General features: G+C 41.2%; 3 protein-coding genes across 3 annotated transcripts in view; 1 reads left to right on the top strand and 2 right to left on the bottom strand.

The window, feature by feature from the left end:
* Positions 1-13,771, top strand: part of LOC115731186 (rRNA 2'-O-methyltransferase fibrillarin 2-like) — a 31,962-nt gene extending 18,191 nt beyond the window's left edge. The window contains exon 8 of the mRNA XM_048282298.1: positions 13,728-13,771. The gene's annotated coding sequence lies outside the window, so the exon portion shown is untranslated. The remainder of the gene's footprint in view (positions 1-13,727) is intronic.
* Positions 13,772-14,069: 298 nt separating this feature from the next.
* Positions 14,070-25,874, bottom strand: LOC115728337 (probable LRR receptor-like serine/threonine-protein kinase At3g47570). The gene is made up of 4 exons (XM_048282287.1): positions 25,863-25,874; positions 15,311-16,149; positions 14,795-15,165; positions 14,070-14,194 (listed from the first exon to the last, which is right to left on the bottom strand). Exons 2-3 carry the CDS (start codon positions 16,107-16,109, stop codon positions 14,795-14,797), a joined length of 1,170 nt encoding a protein of 389 aa, XP_048138244.1. The 5' UTR covers positions 16,110-16,149; positions 25,863-25,874; the 3' UTR covers positions 14,070-14,194.
* On the bottom strand, positions 16,979-18,004 carry LOC115733771 (probable LRR receptor-like serine/threonine-protein kinase At3g47570). Its single transcript, XM_030664393.2, has one exon. It carries the CDS (start codon positions 18,002-18,004, stop codon positions 16,979-16,981), a length of 1,026 nt encoding a protein of 341 aa, XP_030520253.2.
* Positions 25,875-27,781: the final 1,907 nt, after the last annotated feature.

Here is a 27,781-nt window from a genome sequence, read left to right on the forward strand (position 1 = left end):
AGCATTTAGCGCTGGACGATTAGTTTTGGACTCTCGCCGGTCAAGATTAAGCCCGTAGTCCGTGGAAGCTCAAGCTTGTGTTGATGATTGGACGAGGACGAAATTTCGATACCAAGAACCGAATCGAGAACACGAATTTTTTAGCGAGGATTGTGGAGATACCACCGCCACGGGTACCACAACGGGTAGCGACGATTGACGATGAGGTAAGTTGGGGTTATCAAAGGTAAAAGAACTACATGGGTTTTGATTCTTCTATCTCCAAGGAGATATGTAGGCGCTTAATGATAATTCATTAAATTCAAGCCCATTCCTCCTCTCTCTCTTTTTTCCCACATTTTATTACAATGTACAATTTGATTATAATTTATAATTTATTATATTTATTATATTATTTATTATTTTAAAAATTAAAATTAAAAAAGGAAGCGGAAGGAATTGGCCCGGGAACCGGCCCGGAACCGCCGGTTCCGATTCGGAACCGGAACCGGCCCGGAACTAGTATTTTCAATGGCCGGTTCCGGTTCCACCTTTTCGTGGAACCGGAACCGGCCATCTCTAACCAGATTGCCTCCTAATTTTTCCCTGTGGATGCCAATTTTCATGTCACACTGGTCAAAAAGCTCGACGTGGGCGTTGGGCTGAGAGAGAGAGAGAGAGAGAGAGAGAGAGAGCAAATAAAGTGAAAAATCGGATGTCGGAGTGGCAGGCGAGGTTGACAGTGGCGGTGGGAGGATGACGGAGCTCGATAACCATTGGCGGTGTCCAGAGGTTGCAGGGCGGCATACGACGATGACGGGTGGTGGAGAGCATTAAGCTATGAGGTTTGGGGGCTAGCATTTCCGTACTCTGTTTTTATTTTTGAAAGGGAAATGTGATTTTGTGACAGTATGCCAAATGATATTTTCATAAATATGTGTATTCATTAGAAATTTTAAAACCTATTACGAAAGTGTAATTTAGTCTTAAAATTTACAAAAAGGTGCAATGGAGTCCTAAAATTTATCGAATTTACGTAATCAAGTCATTCCGTTAACCCCGCCCAATTTAACTAACGAAAAATGCTTATTTGTGACTTTTTTTAAAATATTTTCTCTTTCCTACGTGGTGATGATATGGTCAAAACGATGTCGTTTTAGCACAAATATGATTTTTTTATAAAATTTTATTAAAATTAATTTAAAAATAAAGTAAAAAAATACCCGGAACTAGCAGTGAGGGCTTCGCAGCCCTCGCCGCCACCGGCCCACAACCGTCAAGAACGGTCAGCGATTGTAGGGAAGTGGTCGACGTGGATCAGCGGGCCTTGGATCCATCCCATTGGTTTTTTTTAAAAATATAATTTTAATGATTATTTGTAAATTAATTTCAGTAAAAATCATATTAAAATCAGATTTACGTCAAAACGACATTGTTTTAGCCACGTCATTGTCATATATGAGAGAAAAAATATTAAAAAAATCATGTTAGTATTTTTCATTAGTCAAATTGGACAAAGTTAACAAAATGATTCGATTGCACAAATTAGATAAATTTTAGGACTCGATTGTATTTATTTACAAGTTTTAGGACTTTTAGTGAATATATCCCTTTTAAAAATAAAACATGAAAAAGTTGTAAAAAGAGAGGTGCATCGCGACAACTCAGCAGCTCAAGTATTATCGTGAGATTATGAGATGTGACTCTCCCTACTGGATAATGATATCGAAGCAGAAATAAGTCTTGGAAGAACAAACAAAAACTAAAAGCTCCCTTTATTTCACGGAAAATATTTTCGCTGAAAAATATTTTCCTCAACTTTCGGTGTTTGGAGGAGGAAAATGATAGGTCAATGGAAAATATTTTTCAATCAACAGAGAAAACCTTCTAAAATTAAGAAAATTTTCCTTTTTGAGAAATGAAAATCATTTTCCCTTTCCATCTCGGGCGTCTCACGTAAGTTTCTGAAATTGAAAAAATTTTCCTTTCTCTCTCCTTATTCCTGTTCTCGTAAGTTTCTGAAATTAAAAAAAATTTCCTCTCTCTCCTCAATCCACGTTCTCTCTCCTCATCCCTATTCTCTCGCCGTTCTCTCTCCTCCATCCCCGACGGAGCTGCGATCTTGAGATCTTTGCCTCCATGACGAGGCGAGCCACGATCTCGCCGGATCTAGCGAGGCCAAGACTTGCCTCCCCGTTCTTGAGCTTGGCCTCCGCCACGAGCATGTTTTAGTGGAGCCGTTCCTCGACGCTGCTGAGTCCATCGCCAAGGGTACCTTCACCTTCAACTTCCTCGCTCCCGCGCCGTGGGTGCTCGCTTGAGCTCGAGACTCTTCGGGACCGGCCGGCGTCGAGCTCGCCGGCACCGGGCTAAGGAAGGAGGGAAGAGTAGCGGAGGAGGGAAGAAGGAGCAGCAGCGGACGAAGGAGCAGCGGCATAGAAAGGAAGAAGAAGGAGGAATGAAAGGGAAAAGAAAAAAGAAAAGAAAATTAAAAAATTTAACGAAAAAATTCTAAAAAATGAAAAAAAGTAAAAAAATAATTAATAAATTATTTAAAAATGAAAAAATTATGTGCGATGGAAATTGATTTTCCTTACTAATAAGCAGAAAATATTTTCCAATTCGTTTTCAGATTTTAGCCAAACGTCGGAAAATATCGCTATTTTCCTAGGAAACGACTTCCTAAAAAATATTTTCCAGAAATGCTTCATTTTTTTCGCAAAACAAATGGAGTAACTATTTGGCGTTTTACTTTGTTGATACTGTATTTGCTACTTTATAGGATTCAGATTGCTTAAATTATTCTTCGCTATTATTGGTCGACTGCTGGGATCCGCTATTAACTCTGGCTCCGGTAGTTTAGATTTTAAAGTTAAATTCTTGGCTTCGGCTTTTGTCTGACTGGTGCTGGCGTGCAACTTCCAGGCAAAACCTTTAATATGATTTGCTGTTAAATCCCAAGCTCTCCGGTGGATCAAAAGTTCTCATCTCCTTTTTGCCTGAAGCTGGATCGCAGTTGTTGAATGCTCCGTTTAGATCCTGCAAATGCAAAGCATTCCGGCCGGTGAAGTCCAGGCAAAAACAGAGCGCTTCTTTGTTAATCCTCAATTGTGATTCATCGCTCTTGAGGATTGACATCCAAAACTAAATATATTTGCGATGTCTATCTGCTTATTGAATATTGCTTCCATGTGAGTTGAAGCTGCCTGAGATTCTTCTCGAAGAATTTCATCATCTCTGGAGTCTGAGATATCCGGAGTGATTGTTCTTGAAAAAAATTCGTAATCTTCTTGATTGAATAAATAAGTTACCAAGGTTAAATTTGATAGTGCAATGACTGGAGTTTATTCTCATTTTAGTTCCGCCTGTGCTTCTACTAATATTAGGGTAAGAAAAAACCAGTCTTCGCCTCAATGTTTTCCCAAGTAGCTCACACTACTTTTTAAGCTAACATGGCATTCCCAGACTCTTTGAATTCTATGGAGATCTCCATTTTCAGAATTTAAAGCACAGAAGGGAGCCATGTCAACAACTTCAGATGGAACAAGAAGAACTCATCCAGTAGTAGCATATCTTACACTGCACGTACCTATCTAGTCCATTTTGCAAAGACTCGGCATATTTGTGCACTTTGTAAAGTAAGGGCGCGCATGACAATACTTTTGAAATAGAATTTTTGCTCTAGAAGTGCTTCTCAATCAGAAATTCGTTTGGTAAAATAACTTTTAGAGCATAAATTCATTTGGTTATGCAATTTCAGTTTTCTATATTTGAAGCTTTTTTTTTTTAGTTCCAGAAATAGTTTTGGAGCCACTTAAAGAAGCTAAAAAGAAAAAATTACTTCTCTCAAGAAGTCAAAATCAGGATAAGACAATTCGCGTCTCTAGTCTCCTCCTGGCGATAAAAAACTGAAGTTGCATCGTCAAAATCAGTATAGGACAATCGGTCGCCATTGCGCTAACCGACTGATTGAGATCATTCTTCTCCTTCTGTGACAATAAATTGCATTGCCACCTGAGAGCAAGTCCAAAATCCGTATTGAAGACCAAAGCAACGAAGGCAAAAGTTACAGTACAAAAGAGAGAGTTGGAGACTCTTAGTATTCCTTTATTTATTCTTAAACTTTTCGTAACATGTGTCAAAGTTACATATGGATGATATTAGGGCATGCGAGCACCAACCACGGGCTTAGTTGGAGGGAAATTTGCAAACACAGCAGACTTTTATGATTTGATTTTGATTTGTAACACGCACCAAATTTGTAAACTAGACTTTTGAATTTTTTGGAATGGGTCGTGAAAAACATTTTAAACGCTTTTTAAAATAGAACATAGTTTATTTAGAAAATTGTCGAAAAAACCTTAAACCTTTTGCACTTTTGCCAATTCAGTTCTAAAGCATTCAAGTTTGCCGATTTAGCCTATTGACCAAAAATCGCTCACATCGACGCCGGCTGTCCTATGTGGTATCGCCGGCGCTGACGTAGATAATATTTAATAATACTTTTATTTTTTTAAAAGAATCTTTATTTATTTTTCCCTTTTTCCCTCTTCTTGCTCTTTGCTTTTCTTTTCTTTTCTCTTTTTTTCCCTCGGCCGGTCTTAGACGAGGGCCGCCCTCGCACAACATTAGTTGCTAGACACGTGGTAGAATTTGGGGCATTGATTATTGATTTTCTCCGTTAGAGCACCATAAAAAAATAATTTTTTTTTCTATTGGGCGCGCTTGAAATAACCTACATACTTACGGTTGAATTGTTGACACGTAAAAGCATTCACTTGCCAAATTGACTCAATCACACAAAAGTCACTTATCTAGCAATAAACTGTGTAGGTTCTTGTGTTGCATTGGCCATGATCAAACCACCATCATATTTTAAAAAGGACTCGATTGTCGATAGGTATTACAATTACATTTGCTTGCAACGACAGGTATTACAATATATACCTATTACAAGTTGGCGGCCAATTCCAGAATTTGCTTGCACCAATAGTTATGGCCGCTATCACGTAAAAAGCTATTACGTGACCCCCATTAGTAATTGTTATTAAAGGGAATGTAAATGTGAAGATTTCACATGCTAAGCAATAACACCCACTCTGGATAAATTAATTTCCGAAAGCGAGCATTTAGTAAAATTGGAAACTTAACTCAAAATGCAAATATAGGAATAAATCTAAGTTTCCCTAGTACCCCAGCCATATATTTTGTGATGTTGTAACTTAGATGCAATCTAAAAATTATCAGCATGCAAGACGTTAAAAATCGTATATCTCGTAGGATGCCTCCTAAGATATGCTAAACAAAAAATGTTAATTATGTCTCGAGTTTGAACCGTTTGCGGAATCCGAATAAATTGAAGAATGTATATCGTTTTCATAAATGGATATATTTGGGAAGAAAAGAAATCTTGGATTAGAATTTCTTTTCTTGAAAACCTCGTCAAATCTCGTGAAGATTTGTTATTCTGTTGAAGGAAGCTTATCCAAGATTGCCACCCAAGAGAATTACTCGTTTGCTCGTACAGGGGACTCAACTTTCATGTGATTGGTTGGTCAATTAAGAAAGAAGTTTTTTTGACTTCTTAAAAAGCTGCACAAACAGAGGAAATAAAAGTGAGGGCTTTTATTTCCAAGTTCCTTTAGCAGAAGAGTAAAAACAGCCACCGCACGAAGAGAAAGAAAAACGTGAGCACGCACAGTGTTCTGGTTTTGAAGGTCGTGCGCGAGAGTTTTCGTTCAGGCTCAAACATTCATCGATTTGTGCTTCGTGAGTTTTCGTATATCCGATTGAGTTGTTTTATTTGTAAACACTTAGGGTTTGGGTATAATCTAGGTGCGGGAAACACGAGCGTATTGAGCGATTGTATTTCCGATTCTCCGATTATAGTGGATTGTTCTTGCTGGCTCTCCCGTGGATGTAGGTACCGATATTCGGACCGAACCACGTAATCTCCGGTGTCCTTTATTGTTCATCGTTATTTCTCTGGGCTTTTCGCATTGATTTATTTGCAAGATCTGGGTTAGTTTCCGCTCGTTATATTTCAACAATTGGTATCAGAGCCGGGTTCGGATATTCTAGATTGTGATTTGGGGCTTTTGCTTGTCCGATTATTATCTGGATATCCTGTTATTGCAATTATGTCTGGAGTGAAAGCTGAAATTGAGAAGTTTAACGGGAGGAACAACTTTGGGTTATGGAGCCTCAAGATGGAGGCGTTATTGACAACCCAAGGTTTAGCAGAAGCATTGGAGGGCAAGGCTGAGTTGCCCGAAACGATGACAGATGCTGAAAAGGATGTGGTAATGAGGAAAGCTAGAAGTTTAATCCTGTTGAATTTATCGGATGAAGTGTTAATAGAGGTAGGCGAGGAGAAGGATACCGCAGCATTGTGGACAAAACTTCGGGCGCTCTATGTAACGAAGGGTTTGAACAATCGCTTGTATATGCTGAAGAGGATGTTCCAGTTCGGATATATCGAAGGTATGTCTATCAGAACCCATCTAGATGAATTTAATAAACTCATGATGGATTTGAAGAACGTCGGTAAGACACTTGATGATGAAGAGCGGGGCATGATGTTGTTGGCTTCCCTACCAGAGTCATGGGAGCACTTTAGCGATTCATCATTGCGAGGGCGTACTACGATTACCTCGGAAGAGGTAAAGTCCGCCTTATTTTCTAAAGAGTGGCGAGAGAAAGTTGCGAGATGACGATCTAGCGCAGGATGTAGCGCGAGGACTAGTGATTCGGGGTAGAGAGCAACAACGAGGGTCCAAGAGAGCAGCAGAGGTAAAAGCGGATCTAAGTCACGCCATAGGAAGTCCAAGGGACGCGTGAAGTGCTTTGAGTGTCACGAAGAGGGGCACATCGGGAGAGATTGTCCTAAGTTGAGAAACGAAGTGATAAGCGTAAAGCCACAACCGGTGTGGCGAATGTTCTTGAAGAGAGCACTAGTGATGCGAGAGGCCGTTTTGTGTGTGATGCAGGGTTCATCAGGAGATGAATGGGTGCTAGATTCGGGGTGTTCTTATCATATGACGCCACATAAGAACTGGTTTACTACTTACCGGACTGCAGATGGTGGTAGAGTTCCGTTGGGGAATAACGCAGCCTGCAAGGTTGTGGGGATCGGGACGATTCGGATTCGGATGCACGATGGTGTGGTGCGCACATTGACGCACGTGAGGCATGTACCGGAGCTCAAGAAGAACCTTATTTCTCCGGGGACACTCGATGATATCGGGTGTAAGTACACCGCTGAAGGTGGAGTGCTGAAGATCTCTCGAGGTGCTATGACAGTGATGAAAGGGAAGAAATTGAGTTCTCTCTATCATCTACTGGGAGAGACTGTGACAGGAGCTGCTGCGGTTTCATCGGGTGAGTCAGATTCTGATTTAACTCGTTTATGGCATATGCGTCTAGGGCACATGAGTGAGGCAGGTATGACGATGCTGAGTGATAGAGGGTTGTTAAAGGGTCAGAAGACAAGTAAGTTAGACTTATGTGAGCACTGTATCTTTGGGAAGCAGCGCAGGATTAAGTTTGTTACAGGTATTCATTCGACCAAGCAACCGGTAGAATATATTCATTCGGACGTCTGGGGCCCGTCTCCTGTTCCTTCGAAAGGAGGTGCTCGTTATATACTGACATTTATCGACGATTATTCCAGGAAAGTATGGGTATACTTTCTGAAGCACAAATCGATGTGTTTGATCGGTTCAAGAAATTTAAGGCATTGATTGAGAAGCGATCGGATAAACGGATCAAGTGCCCGAGAACCGATAACGGCATGGAGTTCTGTGGTAAAGATTTTACCGAGTTCTGCGAGAGAGAAGGGATTGTGAGACACCGCACAAGCACTGGGACACCACAGCAGAATGGCGTGGCGGAACGGAAGAACGGAACTTTACTTGAGCGGGCTCGGAGCATGCTTTCGCATGCTGGAATAGGCAAGGAATTTTGGGCCAAAGCGGTGAACATGGCATGTTACCCGATTAATCGATCTCCATCATCTGCTATCGAGTAGAAGACTCCAGAGGAAGTATGGTCGGGGAAACCTGTTGATTACTCCGGATTACGAATATTCGGATGTCCTGCGTATGCTCATGCGAGTGATGGTAAGCTTGAGCCGAGGTCGAAGAAGTGCATATTTTCGGGTTATGCACATGGGGTGAAAGGCTACCGGCTGTGGTGCACCGATCCCGGATCACCCGGTTTTCTAATTAGCAGAGATGTGATCTTCGACGAGACCGCAATGCTTCGACAGAGGAGTTCCGAGACACAACCAGCTGAACGCACGGATCATGGTGTTAGTAGTGAGGTGGAGCTTCAGGTGGAGACTCCAGAGACCTCGAAGGTAATAGATGTTCAAACTGCAGATGAAGCCGCAGTTCCTCAAGTCGGTGATAGTGAACAACGAAGACAGCCGCAGCATAGTATAGCCGCAGGCACACAAAGAAGGCAAATTAAACCACCGGTACGTTATGCTTATACTGATTTTGCTTATGCTTTGATCGTAGGTGATGAGGTGGAGACAGATGAGCCTTCGTCTTACTCCGAGGCGATGGCTAGTTCTGAGTCGTCGCAGTGGCTAGGGGCTATGAGTGAAGAGATGGAATCACTCCATCGAAATCAGACATGGGAGTTAGTTAAAGTACCCAAGAGCCAGAAGATTGTCGGAAGTAAATGGGTCTATAAACGGAAAGAGGGCATTCCCGGTATCGAGGCAGCAAGGTACAAGGCGAGGCTTGTTGCGAAGGGGTATACCCAGCGGGAGGGCATTGACTACAATGAGGTGTTTTCTCCCGTGGTAAGGCATACTTCCATTCGTGTTTTACTTGCCTTAGTTGCTGCACGGGATCTCGAGTTGGAGCAACTTGATGTAAAAACGGCGTTTCTTCACGGTGAATTGGAGGAACAGATTTACATGAGGCAGCCGGAGGGATTTGCTATTCCGGGTAAGGAAGATCATGTTTGCTTATTAAAGAAATCATTATATGGGCTGAAACAATCTCCTAGGCAATGGTATAAACGGTTTGATACTTTCATGGCGAGTCAAGACTATTCAAAAAGTCGGATGGATAGCTGTGTTTATTTTAGGAGATTAGAGGACGGGTCTTTGATATATCTGCTATTATATGTTGATGATATGTTGATAGCAGCGAAAAATATGTCCGATATTGATGTGCTGAAGAGGCAGTTAAGTGCTGAGTTTGAGATGAAAGATTTAGGTGCTGCGAAGAAAATATTGGGTATGGAGATTTTGCGTGACAGGATCGCAGGATTATTACGTCTGTCTCAAAAGAAATATATTGAGAAAATTGTCGCACGTTTTAATATGCGATCGGCGAAGTCCGTGAGTACGCCATTAGCGAAGCACTTTAAACTTTCGGTTAAGTTATCACCGCAGACTGAGGAGGAGGAGGAACATATGTCTCGTGTTCCTTATTCTAATGCCGTGGGTAGTATTATGTATGCTATGGTATGCACTAGGCCCGATATTTCACAAGCTGTCGGTGTAGTTAGTCGTTATATGAAGCGTCCAGGTAAAACTCATTGGGAAGTCGTGAAATGGATCCTCGGATATTTGAAGGGGACAGCAGACGTTGGTATAGTATACCGGAGGGACAGTGATGGCAGTGAGACCACCGGTTTTGTGGATTCTGATCATGCGGGTGACTTGGATGAGTGCGGGTCTTTAGCAGGGTACGTGTTTACGCTTGCGGGTGGTGCAATTAGTTGGAAAGCGTCCTTACGAGACCACGTAGCCTTGTCGTCGGCCGAGGCGGAGTACATGGCACTAACCTTTGTAGCGAAAGAGGCGATATGGTTACAAGGTTTGCTCTTGGACTTTGGGTTAGAACAGAAAAATGTTGACATACACTGTGATAACCAAGGTGCGATTTATCCGGCGTATAATCCGGTTTATCACGAGCGAACGAAACATATCAATATCAGGTACCACTTCATCCGAGATGTCTTATCGAAGGGTAAGGTTGTTGTGAAAAAGATTGCTACAGCAGAGAACCCCGCGGACATGATGACTAAGCCTGTTCCTTTGGCGAAGCTCAAGCTTTGCTTGAGCACTATTGGCGTCTGTGAAGAGTGATCGCCCATTGGGGCGATGGAGAGCAGCATGGATGATGAGCACTATGACTTTGGTTTCAAACTTCGAGCCAAGGTGGAGAATTGTTAATTATGTCTCGAGTTTGAACCGTTTGCGGAATCCGAATAAATTGAAGAATGTATATCGTTTTCATAAATGGATATATTTGGGAAGAAAAGAAATCTTGGATTAGAATTTCTTTTCTTGAAAACCTCGTCAAATCTCGTGAAGATTTGTTATTCTGTTGAAGGAAGCTTATCCAAGATTGCCACCCAAGAGAATTACTCGTTTGCTCGTACAGGGGACTCAACTTTCATGTGATTGGTTGGTCAATTAAGAAAGAAGTTTTTTTGACTTCTTAAAAAGCTGCACAAACAGAGGAAATAAAAGTGAGGGCTTTTATTTCCAAGTTCCTTTAGCAGAAGAGTAAAAACGGCCACCGCACGAAGAGAAAGAAAAACGTGAGCACGCACGGTGTTCTGGTTTTGAAGGTCGTGCGCGAGAGTTTTCGTTCGGGCTCAAACATTCATCGATTTGTGCTTCGTGAGTTTTCGTATATCCGATTGAGTTGTTTTATTTGTAAACACTTAGGGTTTGGGTATAATCTAGGTGCGGGAAACACGAGCGTATTGAGCGATTGTATTTCCGATTCTCCGATTATAGTGGATTGTTCTTGCTGGCTCTCCCGTGGATGTAGGTACCGATATTCGGACCGAACCACGTAATCTCCGGTGTCCTTTATTGTTCATCGTTATTTCTCCGGGCTTTTCGCATTGATTTATTTGCAAGATCTGGGTTAGTTTCCGCGCGTTATATTTCAACAAAAAAAGGGGTGAAGAAATTATATCACCGATCTAACATTGTCCTAGATGCAATGTCAAATGTGAACTGCCAAACCTAACTAGCAAACAATTTGTATCAATTCATGAACTGTCTAAAGTGCCCTATTTTCTAAAAAAAAGAAGACCTTAAAGTGGATCTTGTTTTAAATAAGGATCCGGGATGACCAAATTGTCAAAAACAAGGGCATGAAGTCGCCAAATTGTCTCAAATAAGGAGTTTTGGCAGGGCGGCGAGCATGTGACTACTCCGGCCATCAAAGATGGGGCCATACAAAGACCGCTTGAATGACTCCCAAGACTTGTTTTGCTTGAATGACAAAGGAACATAAAAAGACCGCTTGTCTAATATGGTTGAACAATTTGAATTCACTCTAATTTGTCTCTTTACATGTATACCAAGTGCACGCGGTGAATCTGGCTCCAAAGCTGCTGCTTATAATGTTGGATCATTGGAGCCTCCGGCTTTGACGTTTATGGCACTTGAAGAACCGTTTCATTTCATTATATGTACTTCATGTATTAGGATTTTACTTCAATTTTTGGGAGGTTATAATGTCTAATATAACATTGGTCAACGGAGAAATCGGTTCATCGTCCTATTTGCAAAAGATAGATAAGTTCGAGTAGATGTAGATCGTGATTGTGGACCTACTGGATTTGTGGTATGTTACCCTCTAGCTTTTACACATTGTCTGTCCACATTTGTTCCGGTGGTTTCTTTTTTTTTTCCCCAATTAATTTTCTTCTGCTTTTTTGTTTTGACATGACCACATCTCTTTGCTTTTTGGCCCCATTGTTAAGATACTAATTCAGGATTCGACGCTTGGTGCTTCACGACAATATCATATCATGGGGGAGTACCTCAGTAATTCCGATGAAGCAGAAACTCTTGAGCTATCTGCACATCAAAGCTGGTGATGGGGTTGGATGATATTCGAAGCGGTTGACCAGCCATTTAAAAACATCATGTAAAAATCGGTCGAGATTCAATTTGGTGGCCGATTTTGTAGAGTAATACGGAGGTAATGGACACAACAAGATCGAAATGATCACAACACAACCTTCGGATTTGCATTTGCTCTGCAAATCCGATGGTTTTGCTTGGAGGACGGTGTTACCTTCCATCCATTCTCATGTACTCTGAGAGATAAAGAGAGATTTGAGCTGTGTTCGACTGATTTCCCAAGAGCAACGTCTCCTCCATCAGCTATGTGGCTTAATCACTCAAGGTGAACTCTGTTTTTGGGTGGTTTCTGTTACCGCCGTTGTAGAGAAGCTTTAATCGTTCACATGCCTCCATCTGTGAGATTGACACGGCCGTTGGATTAAATACGGGGTTACCTGATATTGTAATTCTCGTTGATCAACAAGAAGAATATACCGCTCTTCGAGAACGTATCACTTTAGGAACTGGAAAATGTCGAGGACAGCCTGCTAAATTTGATTGAAATTACCAATCCCCCCTTAATTTATTTTTTTCCTTCTAATATTGAATTCTCGTAAATAAGCTTAGGCCATATTTATTTACTCGGACAATCGCTTCTACTAATTAATTCGATCATCGAGTCAGGAAGGAATTGTATCTTGCTCTTCTTTTCCTTCGATATCTTGTGTTTCCCTTTGGGTATGCAGATTTCTCAGTGTTCCCATTCAAAATCTTTTGTTTTCTTGCTGGAAATTGGTGATCCCTTTTTCAAGAAGTCTCTAGTCTAAATAATTAGCATGGCCAGTTTCTCTGCTGAAGCGACACGACAGGAATATATGCTTCAACCGTATTGGCAGTAATTTGTGTGTCAAATTTTAATTGGCATCGACATATCAATGGAACTTCCTTTTCAGTAGAAGGATGGGTAGATCCTTATAGCCATAACATGGTGTGGGCTAAAGATAAAAACCAGTTGTACTAACAAAGACCTGCTTTGAACAACACTTGATTTCAAGACCAGATCAGCTTGAGAGGAATCAGCACATAAAACGCAAAGCCCTAGGCTAAAAGGACTCTATCAACCTAACTCATGGACTAAGACCTGCTTCGATGTGATGACTAGACTTGAAGTCCTGTTTAGCACAGACAAGAACACTTTGAGAACTCTATCAATACAATAATTACATAGCATGCGAATGTACTAGGACATATAATTCACAACACTTACCTTGAATTTGACATGATCATGAACAGTGGGATCAAAACCAATTAAAGAGAAATCCGAGATAGCTTCCTCTTTTGGCTTACCCAGTGGACCAGAATTCGTTGTTCTTATACGTTATAGAGCAAGAGACCATTGCCACATGAGAGAAGTCCAAAATCCATATTGAAGACCGTAGCAACAATGGCAAAAGTTAAAATAAAAATCGGTACTTGCGCTGGTCACCGCGTCTGAGTACCAAGTCATGGGAACTGCGAGGGGTGTTCACTGTGCTTTGGCATAAGTAAAATGTTGCGATGGACAACTGAGCGCCAAACATGCGAGAGGGAGGGTGACGATGAGTTGGGAGAGGGAGGGAGAGAGAGTTGTAGACTTTCGTTATTCCTTTATATTTTTTAAACCCTTTGTAATATGTGCTCAAGTTGGAGGGCGAAAATGCCGCTTGTTGGTGTTTGATTTTGTAGGCAAGCTGTTTCGAATTTACTGTTCCAACCGAGATGGTATTTTCCCAGGAAGTGAAGAAATTGCAGGTGGAGCGATTCAAGCCTTTTCAGCAAGTCACTCTCGAGCCCTTTGAGCGAGAGCATGCTTGCGTCGTTGGTGGCTACTGCATACAAAAGAAACAGAGAGCTGCTCCTGCATTGTAAAAAGTCCCAGGCCGCCTTAGTTGTTCAATCTCCTTCTTTTAGCCTCTCAGGATGCAATTGAATGTCATTCTTTATGTATGTCTTTCTTAGATTGGGATTCCAATCTATTCAAGGTTTTTGGTAGGCTCTTGTAATGGACCAATATTCTGAAATGAGTTTGGAAAATTTCCACCTCAAGGTAGGTAATTCAATTGATGTTTTTCAAGGATTGCGAAGACGGAATGGATCAACCATCATCAAATTTAAAAGGCTACTTGCAGTTCTTGCAACTGTTGGGCTTAACCCTGAGTTATATTGGATTACAGACATGATTGAACTCTCATTATAAGTCGTACATGAAAAGGATGAGATGATTTGCTTCTCAAATTCCTGCTCTGCCTCACGGAAGAATCATACACGCAAAGGTTTGCGGGGAGGAATGCATCGAGCCACCAAAGCTGGCTGCAGTTCTTGCAGCAATTGGGCTCAAACCTGAGTCATATTGGACTACAGACAAGATTGAACCCTCATTATATGTTGTGGCCGGGACTGGAGAACCTTTGCCTTCTCTAGGTCTCCTATACTACACAGCATGCGTCCCCTCTTTCTAGTGCTAAGCATGGACGAAGGAAACTACTGAAATTGCAGAAACCGACTCCAAGCACTCCTGAGTTCATATAACCTGGAAGAGACATTTAGATTCATTTATTTTTCTGTCAAAAGCATACCCAAAATGTCCTAAATCCATTGCAATTTGATGCAACTGCGAATGAATACGCTGAACATAATTAAGGAATGGAGGATCATGATTAGCCTGTCAACTGCTTTGATCACGAGAATTTCCTCATGCTGCCCTTAGAGTTCTAACGATGGTTCCATAGGATGAATTCTCTATTCCTGTAATGTGCATTCATGTGATTCAGTTGGCAATTCATGCCTTTTTTATTCACACAAAACCAGAAAATTGAGGAACCATGTGTGCAATTTTGAATTCATCCACACAAGCAGGCACATGAATGCCTCCCTATCGGCGCATATATGGCGATGATCCGGTGGTCCAAAGGAAAATAAAAAGAAAAAGTTATATGTTACCTATCCTTGGAAACCAGCTGCATGAAGTTTATCCCTGATAAAATGCATCTGAGCTGCGACTTCTGTAATGTTCATCCGCTCTCTGCGTGCTTCGACTGAGCAGGCGATTCCGATTCCATAGACCATCTCCAGGCATTCCCGGCCTGCATCACCTCTGCCGGTGCCCATATGGCTCTCCATCTCTTGAAGTAGAAGAGGATCGGTAATCTCTAGGAGATGTCCAGGCAAGGCTTCTTTGACGAAGTTATGAAGGCTTAAATTTTCTTTGAACATTTCGTTTGTTGGACTCATGCCCGTGAACATCTCAAGCAAGAGAATGCCATAACTATAAATATCACCTTCTCTTGAAACCACGCTTTCCGTTCCATATTCTGCGCTTCATTCGAATTTCCAAATAAAAGATAAGTAATAGCAGCACAAGCAGTTGAGGCAGAAGGAAATAATGCACACACACTGCATTTTTATTGACTATAATGCATTCGTTTGCCTTTAGGGGACAGAGGAGAGGAGACTCACCTGGAGCAGCATAGCCGACAGTTCCTCTTACACCAGCTGAGCTCATCTTCGCTTTAGCGTCATCGGTGGATTCAATCACAACCTTTGCCAAACCAAAGTCTCCAACATGTCCAACCATTTCGGCATCTAGCAAGACGTTGCTTGGCTTTACATCACAATGGATAATAGGGCTTTGCAAGTGGTTGTGGAGATAATCTAATGCTGAAGCAACATCGATGGAAATATTTACCCTCTGGATGAGACTCAATTTCTGCACATTGCCACCTAGATTAGCTGATGATGGTCTTGGATGCAGCCAAACTTCTAGGCTCCCATTGACCATGAACTCATAAACCAAGGCCTTAAACTCATTGCCCCTATAATCAATGCCCGAGCATACTGTGAGGACTTTCAAAAGATTACGATGTCGGACGCTCTTTAAAGCTTCGCACTCGGATAAGAAGCACTTCATAGCTCCATGAAGCATCAAATTAAGTACCTTCACAGCAATAACAATTCCATTCTCATCGAGGACTCCCTTGTAAACAGATCCAAAACCACCGACCCCAATCAAGTTATTTGAAGAAAACCCATTGGTTGCTTTAAGGAGAATTTTATAAGATAGATTCAATGACGAATCATCTTTAGAACTTGAAGTTGGTTCTGTTCTTTTCTTCTTCAACCAACGAAAGTACATAAGAGCAAGAACAAGAGCTATTCCTGAAACCCCGAAGAAAATTGAGATGGTGAGCTTCCATTTAGGGATTAGTCTCCGGCCGGAGTTTTTAGAGCTGCATTTTCGGAGATGAAATTCAGGCATTCCTGCACAAAGCTTGTCATTTCCGGAGACAAAAGTAGCGCTGGCATTACTAAAGATTCCTTTAGTGGGTAATGTGCCTTCAAAATTATTGTACGATAGATTCAGGATCTCTAATAAGTGGAGTGCCTCGAAAAACTCTGGAATCTGACTAGATAAATTGTTGTGTGAAAGATCTAGCCCCATGATATTCCTCAACGAACTAAGAGAGGAAGGAATGGAGCCTCGAAAGGAGTTCTCCTGCATTTTGAGCACTTCCAATCCAACACAACTGCCAAGACTGGCTGGAATGTCGCCTTCCAACATGTTTCCAGAGACATCCAATTGAGCCAAAAGATTCAATTTCCCGACTTCCTTAGGCAGGACACCGGTGAGATGGTTCTGAGACAAGTTCAAAAGTATAGATAGTGATGATAGACCTATGGACTCTGGAGGTATAGTACCATTCAAGTTATTACTAGAAAGATCAAGCTCCACCAAACTTCGGCACTCCGATATACGTGAAGGAATGTGGCCGTGAAAGTTATTGTGATCCAGAGAGAGTCGTGCCAGGTTTACTAGGCTTCCTAATGCAGAAGGAATTGCTCCCGAAAACTTGTTATACGATAAATCTAGGTCCACTAGGTTATGAAGATTTCCAAAATCTGTGGGGACCGTACCTGAAAACCCGTTGTGGTCCAACAACAACCTTTCCAAATTGACAAGATTTCCGACTACTCGAGGAATCGTGCCAAACAGTAGGTTCTGGTTCAGCACCAATTGCCAGAGAGTGATGGAGAGATTACCGATGCACTGGGGCAATGTCCCGCCAAACCTGTTGTCTCCTATGAACAAGGCCTGTAGGTTGGTAGTGTTAGTCGAGCAAAGAAAGCTCAAATCATCGTATCCTCCACTCCCCAAATAATTAGAATCGAAAGTTCCATGCTCGGAGCTTGTTTAAGCGGTCCAAAGGAGGCATGTTCCCCGAAAGCTCGTTCAAATTGCGCTTGTAGCAACTCTAAAGTGGTTGCATTAGATATTGACCAAGGAATCGCTCCAGTGAATCGGTTAGAGTAAATGCTGAAAATCTCAATGTTTGGAAGAGTGAAGCCTATATTGGCAGGAAGAGTCCCTTCTATTTGGTTTTCACCGATGTCGAACAGCATCACAGAAGAAAGATTGAAGATAGATGGAGGAATTGAGCCAGACAACCTATTTCGTGCTACAGCAAGCACTATGAGTTTGGTTAGTTTTCTAAGAGCTGAGGGTATCTTCCCACTTAATTCATTATTAGAGAGACTGAGAAACTCTAATGATGACATGTTTCCGATGGATGAAGGAACAGTTCCCATTAGATGGTTCTCAGGTAAAGTGAGATACTGAAGCTCCAGCAAAGAACCAAATTCAACGGGAATTTCTCCGACCAGCCGGTTGAAACCTAGGCGGAGCTGTGTAAGGCGAGCGCAACCCGACAGGTTTCTTGGGATTTCGCCTTCCAATGTGTTGTAGAATAATTGCAAGACACGTAACCTGTGCAAATGGCTGACTTGTTGCGGGATTTTGTCGTGGAAACTATTGTTGTTTAGCATCAGGACTCTCAAGAAGCTCAAGTTTCCAATGTGAGGAGAGATGGATCCAAAAAGCTTTCTGTCTTGTAGGTCTAGTCCCGTTACTCTGTGGTGGAGGCGACCGCACCTGACACCATACCACTGACAATGGTCCGCCGTATGGTTCCATGAACTCAGCACCCCGTAAGGATCCTCAGTTATCGTGGCCTTGAATGCAAGCAATGCGAGCTTGTCCGTCCCATTATTAACTGAAGAGACTAGGCTAATGAACGGCAAAAGCACCACTACACATGTGAAAAATAGACGACATGGCGACGAGAACTCGAGGAAAGACAAGTTGAGAGACTTCATAGTACTTGACGGGAAATCGTAAGTGATACCTTAAGGAAGCTGAACAAAAGGAATTTGCAGGACCATGAACAGGATTGTAATTTGTACGTACAAGCTTCGATGGAGAAGATATTTATTTAGCAGCTGTTTGAAGTCAAATCTCAGCTGGGCACGCCAAGTTAATTAGTCATCCCGCCCCCATATATCACGGCAAATTTCTAGTAACATGGCTCGTATTGTTCACTAGCGAATGAGTCGCCTTCGTGCAATCAATTGACAATGGTTACGGAATGGACTAACGTGATAAAAACGCAAAAAAAAAAAAAACAAAAACAAAAAAAAAAAAGCAAAAGGAAAAGTCAAAGTGAATGCTTCCCATTTAACTTTGAAGAATCATATAATACATTTAAGTATTCTACTATTACTGAAGACAGCCTTTGGCAAAGGCGGAGTTAGTACATGAGTATAGCTACAAGTAAATTATGAAGTCATCCTTCAAAATCAACTAGTATTCTACTATTAACCGAAATAGCATTCAATAGCCGCGGTGTATACATTAAGTATTCATAAAAGGAACTTAAAGTACATTAACTCAAACCTCTAGCCATTTCAGACGAATACGTTAGCTCCAAATAATCGGATTTAGAGCAGTGAAAACTTGATTATAAAGCTCGTGGAAATTAAATAATTTTAATTAGACGATTAAAAGATTAAATATTCGATTAGAAATTTGCGTTAGTTCAGGGATTAAGAACAGAATTTTATCTAAATTTTATATTCCTTTTTCTTTGTCCGTCTTATCTCTAACTCTTCTCTTTTTGACTTTTACTTTACCTCTTTGCAGAGTGCCGGAGTCAAACCTTGCATCTATAATACTAGTGTCCCCACCCCCAAATCCTTTTATTTTGACTTTTTTACTTTCCCTAGTTATAACATGAGTCATTTTACGGGGGCCGACATGCTTGTAGTTTTCAACCCAGTCAATACGGGACGTGAAAGAGAATTGAGACAAAACCATATGCAAGTTGATTGTCATGTCAACTATCATTGAATGACCTTGACTACGCATCTAGAAGGCTTATGGTCCCCATTTCTCTTTGTCAACTTCGGTGGAGCCGATTCACAATGAATCGGTTCCATCACAGCCGTCGATAAAACATTTTTTTTCAATCCACTTGGAAGGGGGTGGACGCACCTATGCAACAGGTGACTCAGGACAAGGATGGCGGGGAAAGTGAACTGCACCCGACGACAATGGAGGAGTGATGGAAAGGTAGCAAGCAAGCACCGGAGAGGTGGCAACCATTTCCAAGGAGTTGAACTGAAACAATAAAAGTTGCCACCCACGTAGTTCTAGGTGTGGCTCTCACACGAGCTCCACAAAGTCCATAGCGAATGCTTCCTTTTTAACTTTGAAGAATCATATGATACCATCTTAGGTACTGACCCGACCCATTTGGACAAAGGCAGAGTTAGGATTGTTTGAATACTTAAATATGAAATCATGTTTTCATCTAATAGTTTAAACTTTTAGGATGGTTAGTAGTATTCTCACAAAATCTCACATGATATTTAAGCGGGAGGTTTAAATCTTTCGACGCCCCATTTGTCTCCCAACTTATTTATATCCACCCTTAGTACAAGGCAAAAGACCAGACTAATTAAAAATATGAATGTACTATCGTTTCAATGTATAATATCAATTTGCAAGATTTAGCTAAAAATAAATAAGTCGGTTCTAATAATCCCAGTACTTTTGTGGATCAAAATTTTCTCCAGAGGCCAATATTTGGGCGATGAATTACAAAGAAGATGATCCACTTATCTTTAAATGACATTTATGTCTTACTGGTCCACGTATTGGTGTTTCGACCCCACTGTGCATTAGTAGGCTATGTGATATATAAAATCCGAAAGTCGCATAAATTCAAGTCAAATGCCAGAAATGCTTGATTTATGTCTTGATGATCCACTATTCATAAAAGGAGATTTTTTTTTTTAAGTACGTTGAAAGTTTAAAGTATTATGTAAGTCACATCCAAACTCTAGCCGATTCAAACAAATAAGTGAATTCCAACTAATCGGATTTAGAGCAATGAAAACTTGATTGGAAAGCTCATGGAAATTGAATAATTTTGATTAGACGATTAAAAGTTTAAATACGCGATTAGGAATTTGTGTTAGTTCAAGGATTAAAAATGGAGTTTTATCTAAACTATATGTATATTTTGTCTGTTCTATGCTATTATATTCTACGATACATCTAAATTTAATATGCACCCGCTGAGAATTTGACCCGAGTCATTTTGTTGGGGCCCACATGCATGCAGTTTTGAACCAAGGCTATACGGGACGTGAAGAGAATTAAGATAAAACAATCTACAAGTTGATTGCCATGTCAACTATCAATGTCAAATATTTATCTAAATTTTATATTCACCCTCTGAGAATTTGATCTGAGTCATTTTACTGGGGCCCACATGTTTGTAGTCATCCCGCCCACATATCACGGCAAATTTCTAGTAACATGGCTCGTTTTGTTCACTAGCGAATGAGTCGACTTCATGCAATCAATTGGCGATGGTTACGGAATGGACTAACGTGATAAAAACGCAAAAAAACAAAAAACAAAAAAAAACAAAACAAAACAAAAAGGAAAGACAAAGTGAATGCTTCCCATTTAACTTTGAAGAATCGTATAATACATTAAGTATTCTACTACTCACCGGAACAGCATTTGGACAAAGGCGGAGTTAGTACATGAGTATAGCTACATGTAAATTATGAAGTCATCCTTCAAAATCAACTAGTATTCTACTATTCACCGAAACAGCATTCAATAGCCGTGGTGTATACATTAAGTATTCATAAATGGAACTTCAAGTACATTAACTCAAAACTCTAGCCGATTCAGACGAACACGTTAGCTCCAACTAATCTCAGATTTAGAGCAACGAAAACTTGATTATAAAGCTGAAGGAAATTGAATCATTTTGATTAGACGATTATAAGTTTAAATATTCGATTAAGAATTTGCGTTAGTTCAGGGATTGAAAACAGAATTTTATCTAAATTCTATTTTTTTTTGTCATATTTCTGTCTTTCATCTCTCCGACTTTTGCTTTATCTCTTTGCATAGCGCGAGAGTCAAACCTCGCATCTATAGTACCTCAAATCTTTTTATCGGTAAAGCTGCATGTCTATTGGCATTTCAATTTTATACTCACTCACTGAAAATTTGACCCTTTTTTACTTTCCCTAATTATAACATGAGTCATTTTACAGGGGCCGACATGCTTGTAGTTTTCAACCTTGTCAGCACGGGACGTGAAAGAGAATTGAGACAAAGCCATCTACAAGTTGATTGTCATGTAAACTATCATTGACTGACCTTGACTGCGCGTCTGGAAGGCTTCTGGTTCCCACTTCTCTAGGTCATTTTTTGAGCAAATACTTCCATGGAGCTGATTCACAATAAATCGATTCCATCACAGCCGTCGATAGAACATTTCTTTTCAATCCACTTAGAAGTGGGTGGACGCACCTGTGCAACAGGTGACTTAGGACAAGAATGGCGGGGAAGTGAACCGCAACCGAGGACATTGGAGGATTGACGCAAAGGCAGCAGGCGAGATAAGCACCTTTTGCACACGATTAGGAATTTGTGTTAGTTCAAGGATTAAAAATGGAATTTTATCTAAATTATATTGGTCAAGAATCTAAAATTATATATATATATATATTGGTCAAACTAAAATTTTATATTCATCTGCTGAGAATTTGACCTGAGTCGTTTTACTGGGGCCCACGTGCTTGTAGTTTTCAACCTAAGTCTACACGGCACGTGAAAGAGAATTGAGATAAACAATCTACGGGTTGATCGTCATGTCAACTCCCAATGACTGACCATGACTCCGCGTCTAGAAGGCCCTGGTCCCCATTTCTCTCAGTCATTTCTTGAGCAAATACATGATCTGCGGTTCAATTACAGCCGTTGATAAAACATTTCTTTCTCATCCATCTAGGAGGGGGCGGACGCACCTGTGCACCCGGTGTCTAGGACAAGAACGGCGGGGAAGCGAACCGCACCCGACGACATTGGAGGAGCAATGCAAAGGTACCGAGTGAGATGAGCACCGGAGAGGGGGCAACCATTCTCAAGAGACTGAAACGATAAAGGTTGCTACCTATGGTAGTTCTATGTAGAAAATAGAAAAAGTACCTTTTGAGATCACACGGTCCGACCGTTTCTATTTTCTACATTGGAATCAAGAAGAGACTTGGAACTCGCGGGCATGAAAACGAAATGACTCGGAATGTGAAACTACAAAATAAAGAAGCTCAGTAACTCCACCACACCAATTGTCCCATGAAGTTCTTCATTGGATTGAAGATTGTGAAAAAGCTTTAAGAACATTAATAAACCAATATCTACGGATAACCTTGATTGGTAAATTGTCGTTCCATTACCTCTAAGTTCTTGTGCTGATTATCGGGCAACTTTAGCCCGTTGAGTTTGGTTACGGCCGAACTCGACGAATCACCAAAACGAGGATCTGTCTCGGCAGTTCTTCCGAGAGGTCAACAAAAAAATTAGATGCCATCTTCCCGGATTCTCGACTCTCCATCTCTCTCCTTATTATGGTAGCCGGAATACACAATGATAATGCAGTTCATTTTTTTTTTTATATGTTCTAGAAAAGAAGGATTTCAAAATTCAGATTAGTTATTACTACCTATGTAGGGTAAGGTGATTATTGTATTCCGTAACGAAAATGGTACAAATAGTTCGTGAACTTTGGCTCAATAACTTTCGATTTGTTTAACGTGGTCTTTGAATTTTAACCCAATATGCAATGTGGTCCCTCAAATTTCGATTTATTTGATGTGGTCATTGAATTTTTTGTGCATGTTTAATTTAGTTTATCGACTATAAGAGAATGTTCGATATTGATCTTAAATGGGAAGAGACCACTTGATATCTTCGTATGGTTTATGGACTAAATTGAATATTTATCAAAAGTTCAAGGACCACATTTAACAAATTAAAAGTTCAAGGACGACGTTGCAAATTGGGTTAAAGTTCGGATATCACATTAAACAAATCGAAAATTCAAGGATGGTATTGCACATTGAATCAAAATTTGTGATATCCTGTAATTTGACTCGTTTTGGAGCTTTGAATAATTGAAAAGTCTCGTCGATGTATTTTAATCTAATCTCACTTGGAATTGATCCCTTTCGAATAGACTAGCCAAATGGGAATGACTAGTTAGGAAAATCAAGTATGTGGATCTAAGAACTTGATCTTGGACTGACTCTATGGCCATGAAAATTGTCGAGGGAATATTTTGGACCAATATAGGCCAATCATAGAATGATTAAGGAAAGATTTGGGTGATACCTTACGCTTGGATTACGGGTGACTCCGTTTGATCTCGTATGGGTTCCGAACATCCCTAAATTATTTTCTAACGATCGTGTCCATCGGGACTAGTGATTGACCCTCGCAATTGAATAACCACCAAGGTCGCCATGACTTGAGAAATTTTTAAATGTGATTTTAATCACGGGTCGATACGCGTAACTCCTAAAAGCCGCCCGTTAGTTCGAGATATGCTGAAATTTCTATTGATCGAGATTGATCGCGAATCGAACTTCAGAATTTGACGTCGTACTTTCAGGGGTTTCAATAAATAAATTTTGGACGTTTCCTCATCCAGTGTACAATTTCTTCACGGTTTGTCTAAATGGTTCAGGAAAAATAAAATTTGGATTGAAAATGGGAAATTACCCATTTGTCCTTGGAGAATGCCCAATTTTTCACTTGGACCAAAGGGCATTTTGGTCATTTCTCCCCCTTGGCCGAAATTTGACTAGTTTTTGTGGGGGGGGAGGGGAATTTCCATTTTTGCCCCTCTTGCATTCAAAACACCAAAATATCTCTCCCATTATTATCCTAACTTTTTATTATTGAATTTTTGGGCTTCTTCTTCATTATTGAAGAACACATTCTCTCTCTAGCTCACTCTCTCTCTCTACCTCACCCTCTTGGCCGAATTCTCTCTCTCTCCCACCTCCATTGCTGAAATTTTTCCTAGCCGCCGCCAGTATCGCCTTGAACCGTCGGAGCTCGATGTCGCGACCCTCTCCCGGAAATTATGAACGAGCGAAGGTTAACGAGCCGATCCCTCTTCACGATTTTTTTTATTATATGAGACCCCGGTTGTCGGCGTGGTGTCTTTTAGGATCGCGGGTCTCTCCCAAGACCCATTACTCGAATCGCGATGTAGGGTAAAATTTATAAAATATCGAAATTGACCTTGTGTGGTCGGGTGGCATGTGCGAGGTGTACATGCAATTTGGAGTCGCCACCGATCGATTTATTGGAAGGTACGATTGGAAAACCTTACCGAGCGGTCCGGAGAAACTGTTCGGTTCCGCGAAAACCGGAGATTATTGGGTCCGGGGACTTGGTTACGCCGAAATTTTAATCGACGCCCTTTCGGTTACCGATGTTGAGTGATTTTCTAACCTACGAATTCATGCAGATGCGATATCGGGTGAGGTAGGTTCTAACGGTTCTAGGTATACATGCAGATGGGAATTTTCTATTTCTAACAATCAAAATCAAAAATTAAAATGCGCATTCAAAACAATCAATATCAAATCAATCAAACAAATCAAGCAAACGAGCCTAAGAGGATTCTATCGATTCACAAAAATATCGAATTTGGGTTTCGGGGTGGTTCGGTAAAATTTGGGGGGCGAAAGGCCAAAAAGGGTAGAATAGTCATTTTTGGGAGTTCGGGACCCGAAAATCAAAAAATTGGGGTCGGGCCGGTTGAATGTGGCCATTTCCCATTTTTTTGTGATTTTATGGAATTTTTCTAATTTTTCTAATTTTTTTATTTATTTTCTAAAAAAGTTGGAAATTTTCCGGATCGACATTCATCGACCCTTGAAGTCTCAAAAATATCGATCCAGACTTTATGAGTCCCGAATCGATCTACAAATTTTTAGAAATTTTTTGTGAAAATCTGGGAATTTTTATGAATTTTCTAGGTATTTTTTGCAATTTTTTTTTGGATTTTTTTTGGAAATTTTTATGAATTTTTATTTATTTTTTATTAATAAACCGGATTGGGTCAACCGGTCAACGGCCGGTCAACCCGGTCCGACCGCTCGTGCACCCGCTCAAAGACCAAAACGACACCGTATGCTATTATTCTATTTATTTTTGAATTTTCTAAAATTGATTTTCTAATATTTGAATATCAAAGAAAAAGATGGACGGCCGAGATCAATTTACGGATCAATCTCGGCCGTCGGGCCTTTACTAAACAAAACGACACCGTATCAGCCTATTCAAACGGACGGTCAAGATCTACTCTGGAATTCATCTCGACCGTTGACTCGATCTCACTAAAACGACGCCGCTTCTTAACATCAAATGGACGGCCATGATTAAATCTCAAGACTTCATCTCGGCCGTCGAAGCCCACTAAGCTAAACGACGCCGCATCCACTAATATATGGACGGCTACGATTGATCCTGGATTCCATCTAGACCGTCCGTTCGTATTAACCCTAAACGACGACGCTTCTTCAAGCAAAAACAGCACCGTTTCACCTGTTTTCCAAATTTTATCTAATATACTAATATCTAAAACAATACAAAAGTCAGATCCGATGGCCCGGAATTAAACTAATCGAATTATCCTAGCCGTTCGATCAGATCTGACTCAGCCTATTCGCGCCAACGACTAGGCCGAGTCAGTGGTGAGTTGGACCAGACGGCACACGACACCCGGACGCCGACCGTTGGACCGTGCCACGTCGGCTCGGTCGTATTCAACCTCGCGACAGCTCAATGGACGGTCAGAATTGCTCCGGCGAGATCCAACGGTGAGGTCTCGCCGGATCGGCGCAAAATCACCGCAGATCTACTCGATTTAACCTCTATATTTACATATCTCGGAATCAAAACATTTCATTCACAAAATCACGAGAATCGGATCATATACGATCGCGGTATCTAGAACTTCAATCAAGCAATGTAGAGCATAATAACCAAATCTGAGCTTCGGGCACGCGTAAATTAGGTCAAGAACACTTACCTCGGGCTCCGATTGAGCCCGGAGTTGCTGGATTCGCCTGGCCAAAGTCCGTGTCACGACCCGAATCCTGCGAGCTCGTTAACATCCCACCTGGCCATGATTATGTACGGTTCTCCGGGATCCAAAGGCCAACAAATTCATGCGGAAGCAAAAACAAATCCCCGTACAGAAACAATTAACATCATGATGACTTGGGACGGTAAAAAAAAAAACAAACTTATATACATATCCACATGTTCTATACAATTTTCCAAACCTACGGCTTCGGAGGCCATTGTACAAGCCTATGACCACTAAAACAAAACGATTACGTGGTCGAAGCCTATTATACATCCAAAATAAAACAACCAACAAAAGTCAAGAGGCCAACTACCCTAGGCCTCGTCCTCGCTATTTGGTACTATATCATCTCTCGCCTCCAACTCATCCTCGTCAAGCTCAAGTGGCTGTTTCGAATCCGATGGCTCTACAACCTTCCCATCTTTTCCCGGTACCATGACCTCGGGGAATACCGAATCTCCTGGGCAGATCATTCATGCTTGCGGCGGAGGGTCCGAAATAAACAACGAACCCACGACGGGGTGAGATAAAATCTCGAGTAGGAAAATCTCTAACCCTAGATCGGGTCGCTAGTGCCTCCGGACACAATCTAGGCGAGCAACAATTTCCAACAACTCTTTCTTTCTTACCCAAAAAAATTCCCCAATTCAATTCCAGAAAATTCCACTCTTTCTCCGAAAATTCTCACACCTTCTCAAATATTCTACGTTACTCCCCTCTCTGCGTTCCACGCCTCAGTCCGACAATAAAATATTCTACGTGCTCCAGGGCACGTTTTAACCACATCAGGCCATAATATAAATATCCACATTACTTCGAAAATTGTTACGTTACTCCGAAAATATTCCACGTCACCCGAAATATTCCACGTCACTCCGGAATATTCCACGTTACTCCAGAAATATTCCACGTCACTTCAGAATATTCCACGTTACTCCAAAATATTCCACGTTCCTCCAGAATATTCCACGTTACTCCAAAATATTCTACGTTACTCCAGAATATTCCACGTTACTCCACCGCCATCAAATAAGTTCATAACATTGAGCCTCGGACCTTTATGGAACATGGCTCTATACATATACCCGGGTCTCGGACACATAGGAATACGACCCACGGATCTCGGTCTCGGACACATAGGAACACGACCGGATCAAGTCTCGGACAATTAGTCGAACACGACTCACTTTGGTCTCGGACGACTTAATTGAACACGACTTTCTTACTTTCTCGGTCTCGGACAATCAGACGAATACGGCTCACTTTGGCCTCAGACGACTTGATTGAATACGACCCTCACATTTTCTCGGTCTCGGACAATCAGACGAATACGGCTCACTTTGGCCTCGAGACGACTTGATTGAATACGACCTTCTCATTTTCTCGGTCTCGGACAATCGGACGAATACGGCTCACTTTGGCCTCAGACGACTTGATTGAATACGACCATCACATTTCCTCGGTCTCGGACAATCGGACGAATACGGCTCACTTTGGCCTCAGACGACTTGATTGAATACGACCATCACATTTTCTCGGAATAGTTCGGGACCACGTGATTCGCTCACGTTAGAGAATTAATAATTCGGGATCACCCGATTAATTCACACTAATCCAA

Source organism: Rhodamnia argentea, chromosome 1 (assembly GCF_020921035.1).
Source record: "Rhodamnia argentea isolate NSW1041297 chromosome 1, ASM2092103v1, whole genome shotgun sequence".
NCBI classification, from domain to species: domain Eukaryota; kingdom Viridiplantae; phylum Streptophyta; class Magnoliopsida; order Myrtales; family Myrtaceae; genus Rhodamnia; species Rhodamnia argentea.

Excerpts from the sequence above, each read along its gene's own strand:
- LOC115728337 (XM_048282287.1), bottom strand. The coding sequence starts at position 16,109 with ATGCCTGAATTTCATCTCCGAAAATGCAGCTCTAAAAACTCCGGCCGG. Across the intron at positions 15,166-15,310 it reads TGTCGGCTATGCTGCTCCAG|AATATGGAACGGAAAGCGTG; the intron begins GTGAGTCTCCTC and ends AATGAAGCGCAG.
- LOC115733771 (XM_030664393.2), bottom strand. The coding sequence starts at position 18,004 with ATGAAGTCTCTCAACTTGTCTTTCCTCGAGTTCTCGTCGCCATGTCGT.